Consider the following 16,092-nt stretch of genomic DNA (forward strand, 5'->3'; position numbering starts at 1 on the left):
AAATCAAGAGATGATGCATCTGTTGTGGGAAGCAATCATGCAAACGCCCCGAGCTTTGATGTTCCCCAGGACGCTTTGTTTAGCAGCCGGGGCGAACAGCAGAGCCTGTTTCCCAGCCTGCGCCGCCGACACCGATTAAACTGAAGCAAACCAACGCCTGCGTTTCGGGTGAGATGGCAGCTTGAGCCTCTCCTGCCTCGTCTGTTTACATCCCATAGGGAATGGCGGCTTCTTCTTAGCCGCCCTCCCTATAGCAGCAAATTGTCTCCTGCTTCAGGGCTTCAGTGAGGAGGTATCTTGGAGGATACCCTGATGAACTCCATGCCCTCCCCATGCAAGAAAATAGTCAGTAATTAAAAGCAGGGACATAACCTGCTGCAAATGGGCACATCTCTACCTGCCCAGGGGTGCTGCTGCCTTTCCCAAAACTCCTCCAGAAACTCGGTCATGCTGCTATCTTGCTGAGGGTCCCTGGGAAGAGGCTGATCTACAACCTTCGGGGTGATGGTGACCAGCTCTGGGGGCTTGCTGGGATGCCCCAAACCTTTGCAGCATCGTTTAGTGTCAATTTATTTATCAAGGTCATGCGAGCCACGGGCTTTGCTTTTCACTGCCGGGGATTTAGCCAGAGGTAGAAGTGGCCGAACAAGAGGATGTGGGCTGGGGTGAGCATCCCCTCCCCAAACCAGCCCTGCCATTGGCCACCCCCTGGCTTTGCACACTAGTAGCTGAATGCATAAATTGGGGATTAAAAAAACCACTTTGCTGTGTTTTAGCAGCCAAGTTTTTCAAGGATTAAAAATAAAGCTGTGGAGCAAGCACCCACGTGTGTGAAATGGGCCACCTCTTGGCCCAAGAGAGTGGGTGGTCAATGCACCTTCCCACGGGCTCCCAGCCTATGTTTGGAGGGGAAAAAAACCACAAATAAATGGAAAAAACTGAAATGACGAGCTCCTGCACAGAAGCACCTGCAGGAAGAGAAAGGGAGCGGTGACGGAGCTGCCCTGTAACTGCTTGTGGTCCCTGGCGAGGCAAGGTGAAGGATTTCACAGCGGGGCGATACAGGGAGGTGATTTTGGAGGAAGGGGCATGTGAAAGCATGGGAGACCCCCCGTCCGCTGCTGGGTCTGGCTCAGCAGCCCCCGTGTCCCCGTCCCCGAGCCGTGGGGCAGCAACATTTCAAAGGATGCCATGGTGCTGGCTGAACCTCCATCCTCTCCCTTTACCTCCCCCCATCCCTTACCCCTGGGGAACTTGGGTTCCCTTGCGTACAAACCAAGTGGCCGACGTGCCCCAGGACCCAGAGTTTCCTACGCAAAGGCCAAAATTCAGGTTTATTGTGGGCGCCACGCACCCACCCACCGGTTGCCTGTCATCCGCCGGACCTGCCGTAATCCTGCCTCAGCGCCCGGGCACCTCCTCGACAGCGGATGTTCTGCTGCAGAAGCACTTATAAATTAAGGATTTTTTTTATTATTATTATTATTTTTTTCCTCGTCCCTGCTAGGAGTCGTCATAGAGAGGGTTGTTGTAGTTGCCCCAGGAGCCGTAGTCGTGGTCATCCAAAAGCCTGCCGTAGGAGGAGTGCCTGCCAGGGGAAAGCAAGCAAACCACCCAGCGTTACCGATTGCTTTGGTGATTTATCAGTTATTTTACCATGGGGCAAAAAAAAAAAAAAAATGCATGCAAGTCCTCACTAGGTTGAACTTTGGGATATTTTAGTAGGAAGCACCAGGAGAGAAAATAAGCGCAGGCAGGATTTTGCCCCCGTTGAACCAGACTGGGACATGCCAGGGAATTAAAACAAGACCTTTGCTCGACTCAGTTGTCAGCAAAGCCTCATTACAGATGCTGAGCGCTGGGCCGTGCTGCTGTTTATTGTCTAAGTCACGGCAAGACCCGTGGCAGCAGCTTGCCCTAGGGATAATTACTGGTTATGACTATGCTGAACAGCGTCTCCGGCATTTGAGTGAGGCTGTTGTAAATCGAGGAAGAAAAACTCTGCTTTTTTAATATAGATGTGGGAGAAAATGCAGCAGTGCTGGCTAGGACCAGAGACTGCACGTCACCCTGCCAGGCTTGGGGACAGCATCTCCCCAGGGCTTCACCCCTGAGCATCACCCTTGCGATGGTGACAGGGGCTGCAGCCTTAGAGGTGGGGGGGGGCACCCCGAAAACAGCCTTACCTGATCTTGAGGTATGCCGCTGCCCCAAAAACCAGCACCACCACCACGATGACGGTCACCGTTATGGCCACGATGCTCCCTGCGGAAAGTCCATCAGAAAGGGCAGCGCTCAGCCTTCCCGAGTCCCAGTCCCATCGCCGGCCCCATAGCACTCAGCCCACACCCCGGCTGTTCCCGATACACCCGTGCCAGCCATCTCTGGTGGGGGGGAACATTCCCTCACCGCTTCCCAAAGCTCCTGTGGAGGATGCTGGGCACACCTATATTTTTGCAATGACCTCCTTCCCGTAGAGGCAAGGCAGGTGGATTTGGGATAAAACACAGCTGGGCTTTGCTTGAGGACTATGGACTTGATCCTTGATGCTCCTCCCAGCACCAGGCAGCACTTAGTGCTGAGCCAAGGCTAGAAAATGTTCCAGATCCCTCCCTTTTCTGGCCTTATGAAGTGCTTTTAAGCTATCTGAGCTTGCAGAAGACTACAGGTGAAAGCTAGTGTCAGCTTAGTGAGCTCTCCAGAAGGGAGAAGAAAAACCCACGTCTTCCTAAGTCAGGCTGCCCCCAGTGTCCAGGCACTTGTTTCCTCTCATCTTTAAGTGTTTTGAGTCAAATTCGCAACTAAGGATTTTATTCACATCTCTGGGCAACTGAGGTTTGGTGTCTACGACTCCTCGTCTCCATTGGTGGAGCAGATGACATAGGCTCCTCCAGGAAAGCTCAGCTTTTGCTGAATGCCACTCGCAGAAAGTTGACCCCCTCTTCCCTTCCAACCTGGGGGGTCTGCCCCTCTGATCCAAGCACCTTGAGGTTGACCTCATATCTACATACACATAGGGAGAGCAGCGGTACTCACCTGCGCTCAAGGCGCGCGGGACCTCTTCCATTGTGACTCCGGTGGAAAGGGTGGTTTTGTCGGTGGCCACGGCCTCGGCTGCGGTGGGGCTTGTCACAGTCACTGGTGGGGACGTTGGCTCCGCGGCCAGGCTTGATGCCATGGCCAGCGTCCCCAGCGAAGGGACATCCTTGGTCAGCGTCGGTGGCTGTGTGGTGCCAGGGCTCATGAGGATGGGCGTTGGGGACAAGACTGTTGCGGGGGATGAGTACAGGTGGCTGGTGGGGAGGGAGGAGGAGAAGGAGGATGATGATGCAGGTATACCCGTGGGGGTGGGAGCTGCCCCCAAATCCATCGTGCCTCTTGCCAAGCTGGCAGTATTTGCTGTCCGAAGACCTGGGGCTGTCTCCAAGGTTGGTGGCACCGAGCTGGGGTTGGAGGCTACGGATGAGCTCTCTGCTATGGTGACGGTGCTCACAGTGGTGGAGGAAGGAGGAAGGGACAGTGCCGCCGCAGCGGTGGCATTGTGGCCATCCCTGCCATCCCCCTCCGCCAGCCCGGAGGACACCCCATCTCCGGCAGGTCCCGTGGACGTGGGCAGCGAGGTCTGGCCCGTAGCTGGCACGGAGACAGCCGCGTCCCTGGAGCCCGGCCCCGCTGGAGTCCCCTCCGAGGGGAAGGGAGGGCTGGCAGGGGCGAGGGGCAATGCTGTGGAGTCATTGCCCAGTCCTAGGAGTGAGACAAAGAAGTATTAATAACGGGGAAATCCTTGGGGCAACCTGGTGTTTGGGTGAACATTAAAGGGTTTGGGAATGAAGCTGGAAATAACTTTATTGTTTTTAAAATGCTGAGAGCCATCTAAAATAAACAGACAGGAGATACCCCTGCATAGCTAGAGGTGAGGTTTAAACCAGATCAGTTGCCCCAGCATGGGTCGGCACCATTTTTCCCCAAGGTTGGGATCCCCCCCCAATCCCCAAACGCTCCATCCTCCCAGCATCTTCTTCCAGCAGCCAGCAAAGCAGCAGGGGAGCAAGCTCCTCCTCAGCAGCAACCGCCACGCAGCTGGGAATGATAACACAAGACCCTTCTTTCTCCTCTCCCCCCATTTCCTTGTGCATTCATTCATTTGTCTCCATTTCTTAGCCTGAAGATGAGTCATTTTTTCCTCTATCCCCACCAGGAGACTGCTGGGGCTTTCTCCCCTCCTCCTCCTTTTGACTCGCCAGGGCTAAGCTCAGCACTGGGCCAGCGCTAGCAGCTAGCTCCCTCGGCACAGTCGGGCCAAGGGAAGAGCATGCCAACACTAAGTGACATCGGGAGGGATGTTTATTCCCATCTATTCATTTATTTACACCCCCAGAGCATCCCAAGCCCAGCACTGGGAAGAACAAGAACTTGCTCTGGTACAAACAACCCACAATGAACTAATTATTATATGAGCGTGGAGGACAAAATAAAAAACCTCAGCAAAATGCTGATTTTGTGGGAATCCTGAAGCCAAACTCCCACCTCAGCTCCAGAGACAGGAGCTTGGTGCTTATCTAAGGGGGAAACAATAGCAGTGAGAGCACAGACAACCATGATGGTAGTTCTTCGTGAGCAGGAGCTTGCAGATCATACATGGCTGGACATTGCTGGTAGGCACATAAGGCTCTCCTCCCCATCAACACGCCATCCCCCAAGGAGATGTTGTCAACCACCACAGCCAAATCTGCTCTCCCCCCTCAAAGTCAAACTGAAATACCACCCGTGCAGGTGACACCCAAGGTAGTGAGAAAGGACACAACCTGCACCAGATACATGTTTTAGACAGCACAGAGCTGTTGCTGGCCCATCATACGATTCTTATTGCACATAAAGCTGCACCAAGAAACACTGGCTTGGGAAGGACTCAAATTTGGGAGCAGGGGCCATGCAACACCCCTTGCTGCTGAGTGGCCAGGAGAGCCAGAAGTCTCCCAGGGCACAGACAGCACCTCATGCTGAAGGAGAGATGGAAACACTTAACATCTGTGTATAGAAATGGTGGGATGCGACCCTGGCGAGCAGGGACTCACTAACCATATTTTTGGGTGTTTTCAGCCATCAGTACAAACAGAAGGCTGCAGGTGTCTAATACAGCTTCACTCAACCTGCACACCTTCAGTGGAGGACAGCAGAAGGGATGTCTCAGCTAAGGACCTCCAGCTCACTGCAGCAAGCGCTGGGTACGTAGCACACCTTTCGTGAAGGTATTTTCTGTCTAGAAACTGCAAACATGTGCTTGGCCAGGGATTTAAAGCCAGCTCTGGGGCATGGTTTCATTTAGGAGCACAAGTCCCTGACACACTCAACCCAAATTTTTTCCTGGCACTGTAGATACCCCTGTGATGGGCCCCATTTCCCAAGCAGGAGGGTCTGGGAAGTGTGACCGAGGCCATGGGTGCTCTTCTCACAGGGACAGGCACTTGGAGGTGTCTCTGAGCTTTCATCTTCCTCAGGCCCTCGGTCTGCTGAGGTGCGAGGCTGATAGGATAAGGGAGAGGAGATGGATGACAAGCTGGAGTCTGGTTACCAAATAAGCCACCTGGCCCAGCACCAATGGTTTCTGCACCCAGCCCAACCACAGCAGCAGGGAAGCACCCAGGCATCCCACCTCCTCCTTCTCAGCTTTCCAAAGCACACCAGGGTCCTGCAAAGCTTCTGCTGTCAACAGGGCACTCTGATCTCTTCTCATCCCAAGATCTCTACATCTCAGGCTTCCTGGTTAATACCTGGGAGTTACTGGCGTGCAAACTTGAGCTGCATTACTGTGATAATCCTGAGCTTAAAAGCCATTAGTTCAGATGAATGCACTGGTTTTCACAGCTTGGCTTCACCCACAGCATGTCACCAGGACAAAGCCTGCCCACAGCTTTGGCCCCATCCAACAAACCCAGTGGGTCCCTGCTCCTCCTGTCCCCTCCTGCAGAAGCTGGTGGCTCCCCTCCCTTGCTCAGTTCAGGGACTGCAACACCATAAAACCAAACATTCCTTGTGCTGCTCTGTCGCCTTGCATAGCTTTCCACGCTGATGTGCCTCAGGCAGCAAGTGCCTGGTCCCCTACAGCACAGGCAGGTCCCTTGCCAGTGTGGTGGGACCTACAAAGCACGTGCAGCAACATCTGTTAGGGACCAACACCATTCGGTACATTGCTTTCAGTGGCCAGAAACAAGCTGCAAGAACCTGCCTCTTCAACATGTTGATATTGAGGTTCAAGTGGTTGATTTGTGCCCTTTTTGCTTTTAAACTGCTACCCACACCACCACCACCCCTTGCCATTTCTTGATTGGGTTGAAGCATCCCCATATGGTCTTCCCAACAGACTCACTTTGGGGGCAGGTGGTAGAGCACAAAGAAGGCAGGCCACCAAAACCACATCTCCTTTTTTAAGGGAAAGGAGGTGAAAGTGCCATTTCTAGCAGTTACTGTTAGTCCACAACTTTCCACATAGCAAGAGCTGAAGGTGCCATCAGCCACAACTCCGGGAGAGCACAGTCCACTGGTTTTCACGGCTAAAGGTGGGACACAAAATCCCTGGCTGGATTCACGAGGAGCATTGACCAACAGGGTCTCTCTCAAGGATTTAACAGCATGCAGCCATCCTGGGGCTTATGCAAGAGGAGACAAGGTCTTTGCCAGAGAGCAGAGGGTCTGCTTTGGAAATGCACAGGTGGAAAGGCATATCAGCAATACAAGTTGATGTAAAGGCATAAGCAAAGAACCCAAGTACTCTGGCCCAGCATTCCCCGCCCCAGCTCCACCAGCCTCCCTGCACCTGCGCTTCTGATTACAGATAATTGGATTATTTCCCCACACTCACAAGCTACGCGGACACCAAGTCAGCCTCCCTCACCAGCAGTGACGCAAGGCATCACCACCACAAGTGCTATTGCAACAGCAAACCCCTCAACCTCCGCTACGCTGCCTGAAGGACCCGACATTGCATCGCCGCAGCAGCTTGCAGCTCCTGCATGCCCTGAGCAGAAAACTCATCCACTGTTTTAAGAGGTCTGCGCTGGAGGTGGCTAAGCCAGGGCAGAAATCAGCTGCCACGTGGTAGCAGAGGGTGCTGGAAGTGCTGACAAACCTGGACCGAGCATCCCTTCGCCCTTGGTGTTCTTCGGATTAGAGTTCAATATCTGTATTTCTGTAAAATAAGCCTTCCTGCATCACACCTCAGCAGTTCAAATCTGCAATTTCTCCAACGTGTAGCAGACAGCTTCTGCAGCCCGTAGCACAACATGTTGCTGTTACATCAAGCGCAGCAAGACCCTCCCAGGGCTGGTAGCACCTTGAAAGTTTATTACTTCTCTGTAAATGTAGATGCTTCCACTCTCTCGGACACAGGCAGCTTACCACCTCTCTGCAAAGCCACTCCGGTGTCCCCCGTTGCTTGAACTTTGGGGGCAAACCAATAGGGACCTCAAAAAGCTGGCGATACTGCTACCCAGGATGAGTCAGGAAGTTTCTGATAATATCTAAGGGGTATAAACTCAGAGGATGAGCCAAAACTGGATGCAGGAACAATCCTTGGCTGCTGGCTGAGCGCTCCCAGCCAAGCAGGTCACAAGTCACAGGGACTTTTCCCAGGAGATCAAGCACAGCCAAAGGCAGCACGCTGCTCAGCTCAGCCCTGGTTTTCCCCATCTCCCCCTGCTCCCGCACGGTCATTGCCAGCCAAGCTTTGGTTTCCAGATCGATAATGCTGCATTCATCTCTGCTCACAAACCCCACCTGTGCCAGCCCTCTGCTATCCTCTTGTTCCCCCAAGCCATCAACTTCCATCGGGTTATCTGGGACCAAGCAACTGCCCTGGGGTCCAGCTCTCGCCCACAGCACATCACCCCCTCATGCACAGGCTGTGCCCCTTCGCACCGCAGGAAAAGCCCAGCCAGGATCCCAGAGGCAATGCAGGCTGCTTCTGAACTGGGTTAGGATGAGGGGACAAAGAAGGACCTGGCTGAGGACCCCCTTGGCTGGTAGGTCCACATGTCCTCATGCCACTGCACCCAGGTCACGGACAGCCTGTCCCGCAGGTGCATGGGCCAGAAGAGGACCCAGCTCATCTGCCAGCCCAGTCCTCTACTGACACATCCGAAAAGGAAAATAACAGCCAAGGTGGGGGTTTCCTTGTTTTTCCGATATGTGGTCTGTAGGAGCTCCAGCTGTCAGCAGGAACCAGAGCAGTGCACTGGAATAAGGGACAAAAAAACACTAGAAAACTTCTTTTAGGACCACATGATTTCAAAGGCTAAAAAAACTCAAACGAGGGTTGTCAGAAGGACTGAAGGATGTTAGCTATCAAAGGATGCCAAGCATAGTTCAGCCCTGAGGAATTTGCCCATCTAATCCACTTAAGGCAGTTGACCACCCCGCTAGAATCCAGCTCAGAGCAGAGGCGGGCAGGGAACTGCCAGGACAAGGTAACCGCTTGGAAAGATCCTTTTTCCAGGTTGTCTCCCCTAAGAGTATGGGAAACAGCCAAGAAAAGAAAAACCCAAATCCTTATAATTGTACTATCTTGCTCTTAAGGAATATTAACCCTAACCACCTGCCAACCCAAGGAATGAACCATCCACCTGATGGACCATCTCCCTCTCCTATTTTCATGCTGTTCTCCTGCCTTCTGCAAGCCAGACAAAGGTAGAGGTCTCACCCTTGCAGAAGCTGAACATTTCTGTGCTCTGCTTGGTAAACAGCTGCCCGACCTGGCAGCCTCTCCAGCAATGCATCTTTCAGGCACTCCAGAAGCAATTGCAGCAAGCTTTTAAAATTGTTCTGCCAGCTGAAACGCAGCATAAAAAACAAGAGAACTTCTCCAGCCCAAGTGAATGACATCAGATTGGAGCAGCCATGCCACAGCAAACAAATATCTACTGATAAGGCAGAGATGGAGCTTTTAACGAGCTTTGCTTCGTGACTCATCACATCTGATGTAACCACCAGAAGGTCCACATGACCCAACCAACACACCACACGCCTGCTCTCAACCTGAATTAACTAAGGCACCCGTGCCACAGCTGCAGTTGGTGATGGTCCTCTAGCTGCCAAGGCCCCACAGATAATATAAGTTTCTACAACATTGATATTATTTCTTCTCCCTCCCAGCAGCTTGTCCTGACTGTAGTTACACAAGGAATCTAGCCACCCTTTCTGAACAAGAAATGTAACGATGGAAGAAGAATAAGCCACCGCAACAAGGAGGTCTGTTGGGTACCCACAACATACTGTGCTCATTGGGTACCACTTGCCATGCCGGCTCTGCAACTGCTTCTGGGGCAGGCACTAACAAAAACATACAATCAAGACAATATCTAAGCACTGTACTTTTTTTTTTTTTTAAGGCAAAAGTCCATAATAAACTCACTATATACCCACAAGACTTATCCTGAGTAGGCAAAGAAGGATGCTGATACAACCCCATCCTCTGCTCAAGACAAGGAGATACATTAAGTTTGGGGTCAACACAGAAAACAATTAGAAGCAGAATCAGAACATCAGCCCCGCCCCCCCAAAAAACCAGGATAAAGATAACCTATGCACAGCACAGATCCAAACCCCACCCAACACCATAGACACATACACCCACCCCACAACAGAGACAAGGAGCTGGGACCTGAGCCCAAGCTTAAATGGAGGTCCCAGCCCAATGGGCAGAGGGTGCGTGGGTGGGGGGTCCCAGGTAAGGCTTGTCGGGGTGAGTCGGTGCTACTAGCACAGTGGGGGGCTCTGACATAAAACCTGGTAGCTGGAGCTGTGTCCTTTCTGTATAGTATTGTTGAGAATATAGGAAAAACATTATGGATAATTAATTGTAAAGTATGGTAACAGTGAGGGAAAGTACATGCACAGGGGAGAATTCTTCTTTGAACTTTTTCAGGGGAGCAACTAGAGCTTAAAAGCCAAGGTAAGTTGGTATGGCTCATGCTGGGTGATGTATTTGGCAGTGCCTAATCTTCTTTGATCTTTTGTGGGTCCTATATTATGCTGCTTCTCACCACGTAATGATGATAGAGCAGCCCTGACTCCTCTGGTCCTGCAGCATGCGTTGGTTTGTTACCAGGTTAAATGATGCAGAGCAGTAAAACAATTTATTTTTAAATATAGGGTGAGGACTTCCTGTTCATGACCTTGTTGGCTTGGCTTTGGTTTCTGTGGCTGGGGATTCCCATACCTTGTGCTGTTTTTCTGCAGTTCCCTTCCCCCTTGCTCATGCTCAGGTGTAACTTTGATTGTGCTATTGCTTCTTGGCTATAAAACTGGTAGTATCTAGCTGTGCACAGCAAAAGGTCTCCTTGTGGTGGCTAAAACAAAATAAAACTGGTTTTTGCTTTGGGTTCAACTTGTTTTTCAAGCTGTTCAGCACTGGGCTGCCTCGCCTTCCCTGTCACCGTGTAATTTGGGCTTTGGTGGTGTTCATTTTGCTGTCCTCTGGTTGGAGGGCCCCATCTGCAGTAAGCAAGGGTCTGATTAAGCTCTGTACTGATATGGGAGAAGGAAGAAGGAGGATGTGGTGGTTGCCTTGGGCTTTGAACTTGGCTCTGCTCTTGTAGGGCACTGTTGCAGAGCCCTGCCTTCTTATCCCCAAGAAATAAGGATGACGGGGTGGTCCAGGAGCAGCTCTGCAGGGTCTGAGCTCCATCTCAAACCCAACAAGCTTCCCATGCCATCCCAGAGGGAGCACCCAGATGGGTTGGTACTGGGAAATGGTAACTCTTGGGGACATCTCTGGCTGCCGTTGAGCCTCAATGAGGAAACCAGGGCCAACATGGTGGCTCTCCAGGTCTGTAGCAAAGTTTCAGCACTGCATGTGCCTGCCGGTGACCTATAATGCCAACAGCAGTGGGGTGCTGGGCACCCCTGGGTCATGTGCTGCTTCCTTGTTACCAGCTCAGCTCCTGCTATATCACCTTTCTTTTCAATGCCAGGTTGTGTTGGCAATGGTATAAAACCAGTTGTGAGAGGAGGAGGAGGAAACCAAGGGAGAAAACCGGGGGCCAGAAACATCAACAGGTAAAAGGCAAAGCTATCAAATAACTCCATAAAGGAGCCAAGGCCATCGGATCAAATAAATCTGCAGTTGCTCTCATTTACTGCTGAGCCGAGCTGACTTCCTGCGTTATTAGTTTTCTTCTGCTGCGTGGTCGTTAAGTGGTTTAAGTCTAATTGCTCCGAAGCCTGAAGCTTTCCGTAGCAAAGAGAAAGAGTTACGCAATGGAAATCAATGTGCTGTCTCTGTATTCCTCACCATCCAGAAGCCCCATCCCTGGGGGAGAGGCTGTCCCAAACACGCAGCTGGCCAGGGCACCTCGGGGATGTCCCTTGGTAGCCCTCCTTGAGGACGTAGCCCCCCAGGGGCTGCTGCTGAGCAAACCCATTGGAATCCACCTCCCTGGACGTAGGGGTTTTACCAGCATCTCTTGTAGATGCGTGGCCCGCCTTTTGCAAAAGGCAAGAGCAAAATCCATGTGGCCCAACACAAAAAGTTGGGGGCTTTGGGCAAGGAGGGGCTCCAAGCAAGGTCTTCAGCTGGCTGGTGGGTTATGGCCTGGATTGGGAGCAGCAGCTGCTCTTCTCCATTGCATGGGGGGAAGAGTTAACACGGGGGCCTGGCTTGCTCTTGTCTGTGTTTCAGACCCTGAGGAAAGCTCTTGTGGGCAAATTGCTCTCAAGGAACCAGGCAGACAGCTTCACCATCCTGTGGTCTCTGCTCTTCCCAGCTAAAAATGATACTGGCAACTTGTAAAATAAAGATGGTTGCCTGCACGTTCCCTATGACCAGCTCCTTTCTTGCCTGGGGTGGGTGTCCAAGTCCTCTGGCCACCATCTGCCCTAATGTCCAAATGGAACAGCAGCAAGGGCTGTCGGTTGCACAACAACCCCCCCCTCATCCACAGCAGCCGCAGAGCTGGGTGGCCGCACCACCCTCCATGCAAAGAAAACGTGATGTTTCCCCCTGCCCTGCAATGCTGAGTGGGGCTTAATTATTCAACTCCTGAAGCACTGGCTCCTGAACTTGCAGTGAAATTATAGCAGAAAAGAAGGTGAAGAGGAAGACTCCAGAGGTTTTTTTTTTCCTTCTGAGAGTGACAAAGCAACCTGTGGCTACCGGTCAACCCATGCAGCCAGAGGTGTCTGATGAGGACCTGGGGCGGAAAGCCTCTGCGTTCCTGGAGAAGCCCTGGCTGGCAGGGCCCTGTGTCCCTCTTGGGGGGCATTGGCAGGCTGTCACCTCACACGGTGGCTTTAGCTGATTGCTGGACATAATGAGGCTGTTGGGCAGTGTGGGAAGTTTTCCTCTTGGTGAGCTTTGCCCTCATTAAGAGCAGTAGTTTACAGCGCCAGCTCTTTCTAAAATAATTTTTGCTTGATTTAAATAAAAAATACTTTAGATATTGCACGTTATGTTTTTGAAAGAGGCAAATATATGCAGCGCTGTGCTTATTTCCCTGGCATGTTACATGTGTCGGCTCTTTGGGCTGGGAGGCTGGCAGGCGGACCTACCTGTCTGCCCGTGCAGCTGGGCTCGGTCCCCCTCACAATACATTTTTGCAAGCAAATATCTTGGATATGGCTCTCGAGCCGGCCAGGCGTGTTGCAGACAGCAGCTCTGCCCAACTGACAACGCACCAGCTAAATAATTTTCCTGGCTAGCTGCTAATTACTGCTTCTAGGTGCAGCTTTCAACACGCAGCAGCCCCATCCCAGCCTTGCCCAGGAGGGGAAGCAATGGGGTTCAGCAGAGGAATTTCTGAGCATTCTCTGGTATTAGAAGCCGAAGCTGTTGCTTGCTCGTTTGGGCTGAGAGAGAGGATAATTAACTACCCATCTTCCCTGTCCTTCAGCTCGCACACGGGGGAGTGAGGCCAGGAGAGCTCAAAGCTTTTTCTCCTCCATGGCAGCTCAAAGCAGCTGCGAGACCCCCAAAAAGCAGCTTTTCCTCCCCAGAGGCTCCTTGCAGAAGCACCCAAAGCCTTTGAAGCTGAAAGCTGCCTCTTGCAGGTACTTTAAAATGTCTCAGCTGGGGAACAGGGTGAATTGCTAAAGGGGAAAGCAGGCTCAGTGTTCGTATGGGGCTGGGCATCATGTCAGGAAAGCAAAGCAGGTTTGAATTTACATCCAGCGTAAAAAGTAATAATAGGATAAAAACTTCCTTATGCAAGATGCTATTATTTCATTATGTGGCCAGGCAAAGCCCAATCTTATTTTGCTCCTGCCCAGTGACGTCCTCTCTATCACTAAGTCCTGAAGAATGAGCTCGAAGCATATTTACGTCATGCTTTTTGTTTTCTCGTGGGTAATAAATAGATATATTAAGTATTATTTCTATGGGCACAAAAAACTCATAGAAAGCATCTGAAAGATTTGGGGCTTTGGGGGTGCTTGGGAGCAGCCCGAGAGCCACGGGACCGTACTCCAGGGAAATCTTTCCCCGCTCTTCTGCCAAGCCTCACTGGCGTTGGTGCTTTAGAGAGGGATGGTCGTGGGAACAGCTTTGGGTTTGGCCTGGGTGCTGGGAAAAACCCGCCTCCCAACCCCAAAGCGGCCAAGGGCTGACTCCCAGCAGCGGCTGGCCGCTTTCGAGCGGCTTGCCGAGGCGGTGGCCGAATCGGGGCCAGGCAGAAGCCACAAAGGTAGGCGAGCAGCATCCCTGCGGAGCAAAATGTAGGTTCATCCCCGTCCTTCCCAAACGCGCTTGCTTGGAAAGTACAGAAACGAGAGCTTGTTGGCAAACTCCCCCTTTACGAGGAGAAGGATTTAGCCAGCTCTCCCTCCTCTTGCGCTAGTGGGGGCACTTAACAGGGGAAGATCTCCCACAAGCCAATGTGGTCCAGGATGATGGTTTGCGGCTCCTGCAGACGTGGCCTCCCCAATTGCTGTTTTGGGGATATGGCTGCTGGCTGCAGGCTTTCGCAGGGAGCTCAAAACCTCCCTTAGCCTTGTCCCCTCACGCTGCTCTGCTGCACACCGACAGCAATTTAATACCAGCAGCTTTGCCCGATGTATTTCTCCCTGTGCGCATCCCCGTCGCTCGGTTATGCAAGTGTGTTTTTCATGTTTCTGAGCAAGCAGCTCTTGGTGTTGTTTATTCAAAAAACCCAGCCTGGACGGAGGGATAACCTGTGCGTGCCGTCATGCGAAAGTGCTCGCTGTCGCACCGGCCAGGGACCGAACTGTCTCCTCTGACCGTTTTAGCGGGGGGCAAAGATGTCAAATCGGGTGTTTTAGTGAAATGGGGACGTAGATACTGCTTCGAGGGGGGGCAGAGGGAGATGCCTTTAGCTGGTGGGGGAAAGTGCCAGGTGCTGGGTGAGCAGGAGCCTCCGCTCAAGGCCGGGGCGAGCGATAAAAGCTCCTTAAAAGCAACTGGGGCGGGGGGGGGGGGTGCCTTTCCCACCCCTATCGCATCGCTCCCAGCCCGGTACCGGAGGTCCCCGGTACTACACCACCCTCCCCGGTAACCCCTCAACCCGGTCCGGCGGCGAGCACTTACCTGCCGGGAGGAGGAGGAGGAGGGAGAGGAGGAGGCGGCAGCAGCAGCCCATGGTGCCGGCGGCGGTGGCAGCCGCGGCGGGGAGGGACGTACAGCCCGGCCCCGCTTCCCCGCCGCCCCGGTCCGGCCCCCGCCGCCGCCGCCGCCGCCGCCGCCGCCTCCCCCCGTCCGCCTCCAGCCCCGGGCGCACAGCGGCACCTGCCGGTACCGGGGACCGCCGGGATGCAGCACCGGGTGTAGGATGGAGGGAACAGGCAGCTGGGTACCGGGCATCGGTAGAGGTGGGGACCGGGGATCGGTTGTAGGGGACTGGGTTTGCACTGGGCACGGGCATCCTGCTCTGGGACGTGGTACTGGGCAGCCAGCAGTGGTACTGGGTGCTGAGGAGCATGTCAAGACCCAGTCCCAAGCATCACGCACCGGGCATGGGATGCTCTTGTCCCAGCCGGTGGCATCGGGCGGGCGCTCGGGGTGGGCTATGGCACTGCCCCTTGCCCCTCTCCTCCCCCGCCGGCGCTCTGCCCGAATGTATTTTCTGCTTTTAAAGAAATAAATGCTGGGTGCGTGAATATAACTTATGATTTTAAAGAAATAAACGCTGGGTGCGCCTTGCCAGGGCATCCTTCTTCCCTCGGGGGGGACGTGGAGTAGAGGCCCTCTCCTGCCCCGCTGCTGGGCATCGTCTGTCACATCTGGGGGGTCCAGGGCCCACGGAGGGGGGGACACCCCGGGTATGTGCATCAAGGGGAGCCAGGTCAGAGCCAGGCAGCCAGGGCCCTGCCTTGCCGCGGCATGAACAACTCCCAAAACGCAGCTCCCGGTGCCCAAAGGACTCAGCCAGGAGACACCTGCGGTGCAGCAGGAGGTACGAGTACTGTGGGTTTTATCTCTTTACTTCTGGAAAGCGCTTTGTGCAGGCAAAATGTTTTCAGGCTGAACTCATCTTCTCCGGGCTTTTGCACGCTCGCTACAGAAAAGGATGTCATCGAACCCTGGCCCTGGCCGAGCTATCTTTAACTGGGGTTACGCAGCCATCTATTCTGTTGCATTGTGCGATGTTTTCTCGGGATGGATCCTGGCTCCGGGCCTAAAACAGCAGGACACAAAATCCAAGTCAGCTGGCTTTTCTGGAGCGGCCGGCATGCCAGCTGCCTTGCTGTACGTCGGGCAGCATCAGCATCTCAGCTCTCCTTGAAACTTTTCCTCCGCTTGGGAGGAGGAAAAATAATGCTCTTATCGCTGCAGGAACTTGGTGCCGTGGGAACTGCTTGATAATTTCGCTGCCGCCTGTCTCCCATCCTTTTTCCAACTTCCTTTTGCAGAAGGTGCTGCATGTTTCCACAGGCAGAAGAGGGAAGGGCTGGGCTCGGCCACCGCTCCCCACCGTGGCTTTGGGTGCAAACCCCACGCCTGAACTGGGTGCTGGGGTGCAAAGGTCTGGGCTGTAGGAAGCCTTGAATGCCCCTGCACCGTCCTCGGGCTCCAGCTGCCATCTGCAGGGCACCTCTGCCTGCTCTCATCAGCACGGTCACCTCTGCCTGGTCACCTCTGCCTGCTCT

General features: G+C 53.3%; 1 protein-coding gene across 1 annotated transcript; it reads right to left on the reverse strand.

Moving 5' to 3' along the window:
- Positions 1 to 1,315: 1,315 nt before the first annotated feature.
- PARM1 (prostate androgen-regulated mucin-like protein 1) lies at positions 1,316 to 14,679 on the reverse strand. Its single transcript, XM_069770758.1, has 4 exons — positions 14,534 to 14,679; positions 3,037 to 3,744; positions 2,187 to 2,265; positions 1,316 to 1,588 (listed from the first exon to the last, which is right to left on the reverse strand). Exons 1-4 carry the CDS (start codon positions 14,583 to 14,585, stop codon positions 1,504 to 1,506), a joined length of 924 nt encoding a protein of 307 aa, XP_069626859.1. The 5' UTR covers positions 14,586 to 14,679; the 3' UTR covers positions 1,316 to 1,503.
- Positions 14,680 to 16,092: the final 1,413 nt, after the last annotated feature.

This window comes from Haliaeetus albicilla, chromosome 1 (assembly GCF_947461875.1).
Source record: "Haliaeetus albicilla chromosome 1, bHalAlb1.1, whole genome shotgun sequence".
Taxonomy (NCBI): Eukaryota; Metazoa; Chordata; class Aves; order Accipitriformes; family Accipitridae; genus Haliaeetus; species Haliaeetus albicilla.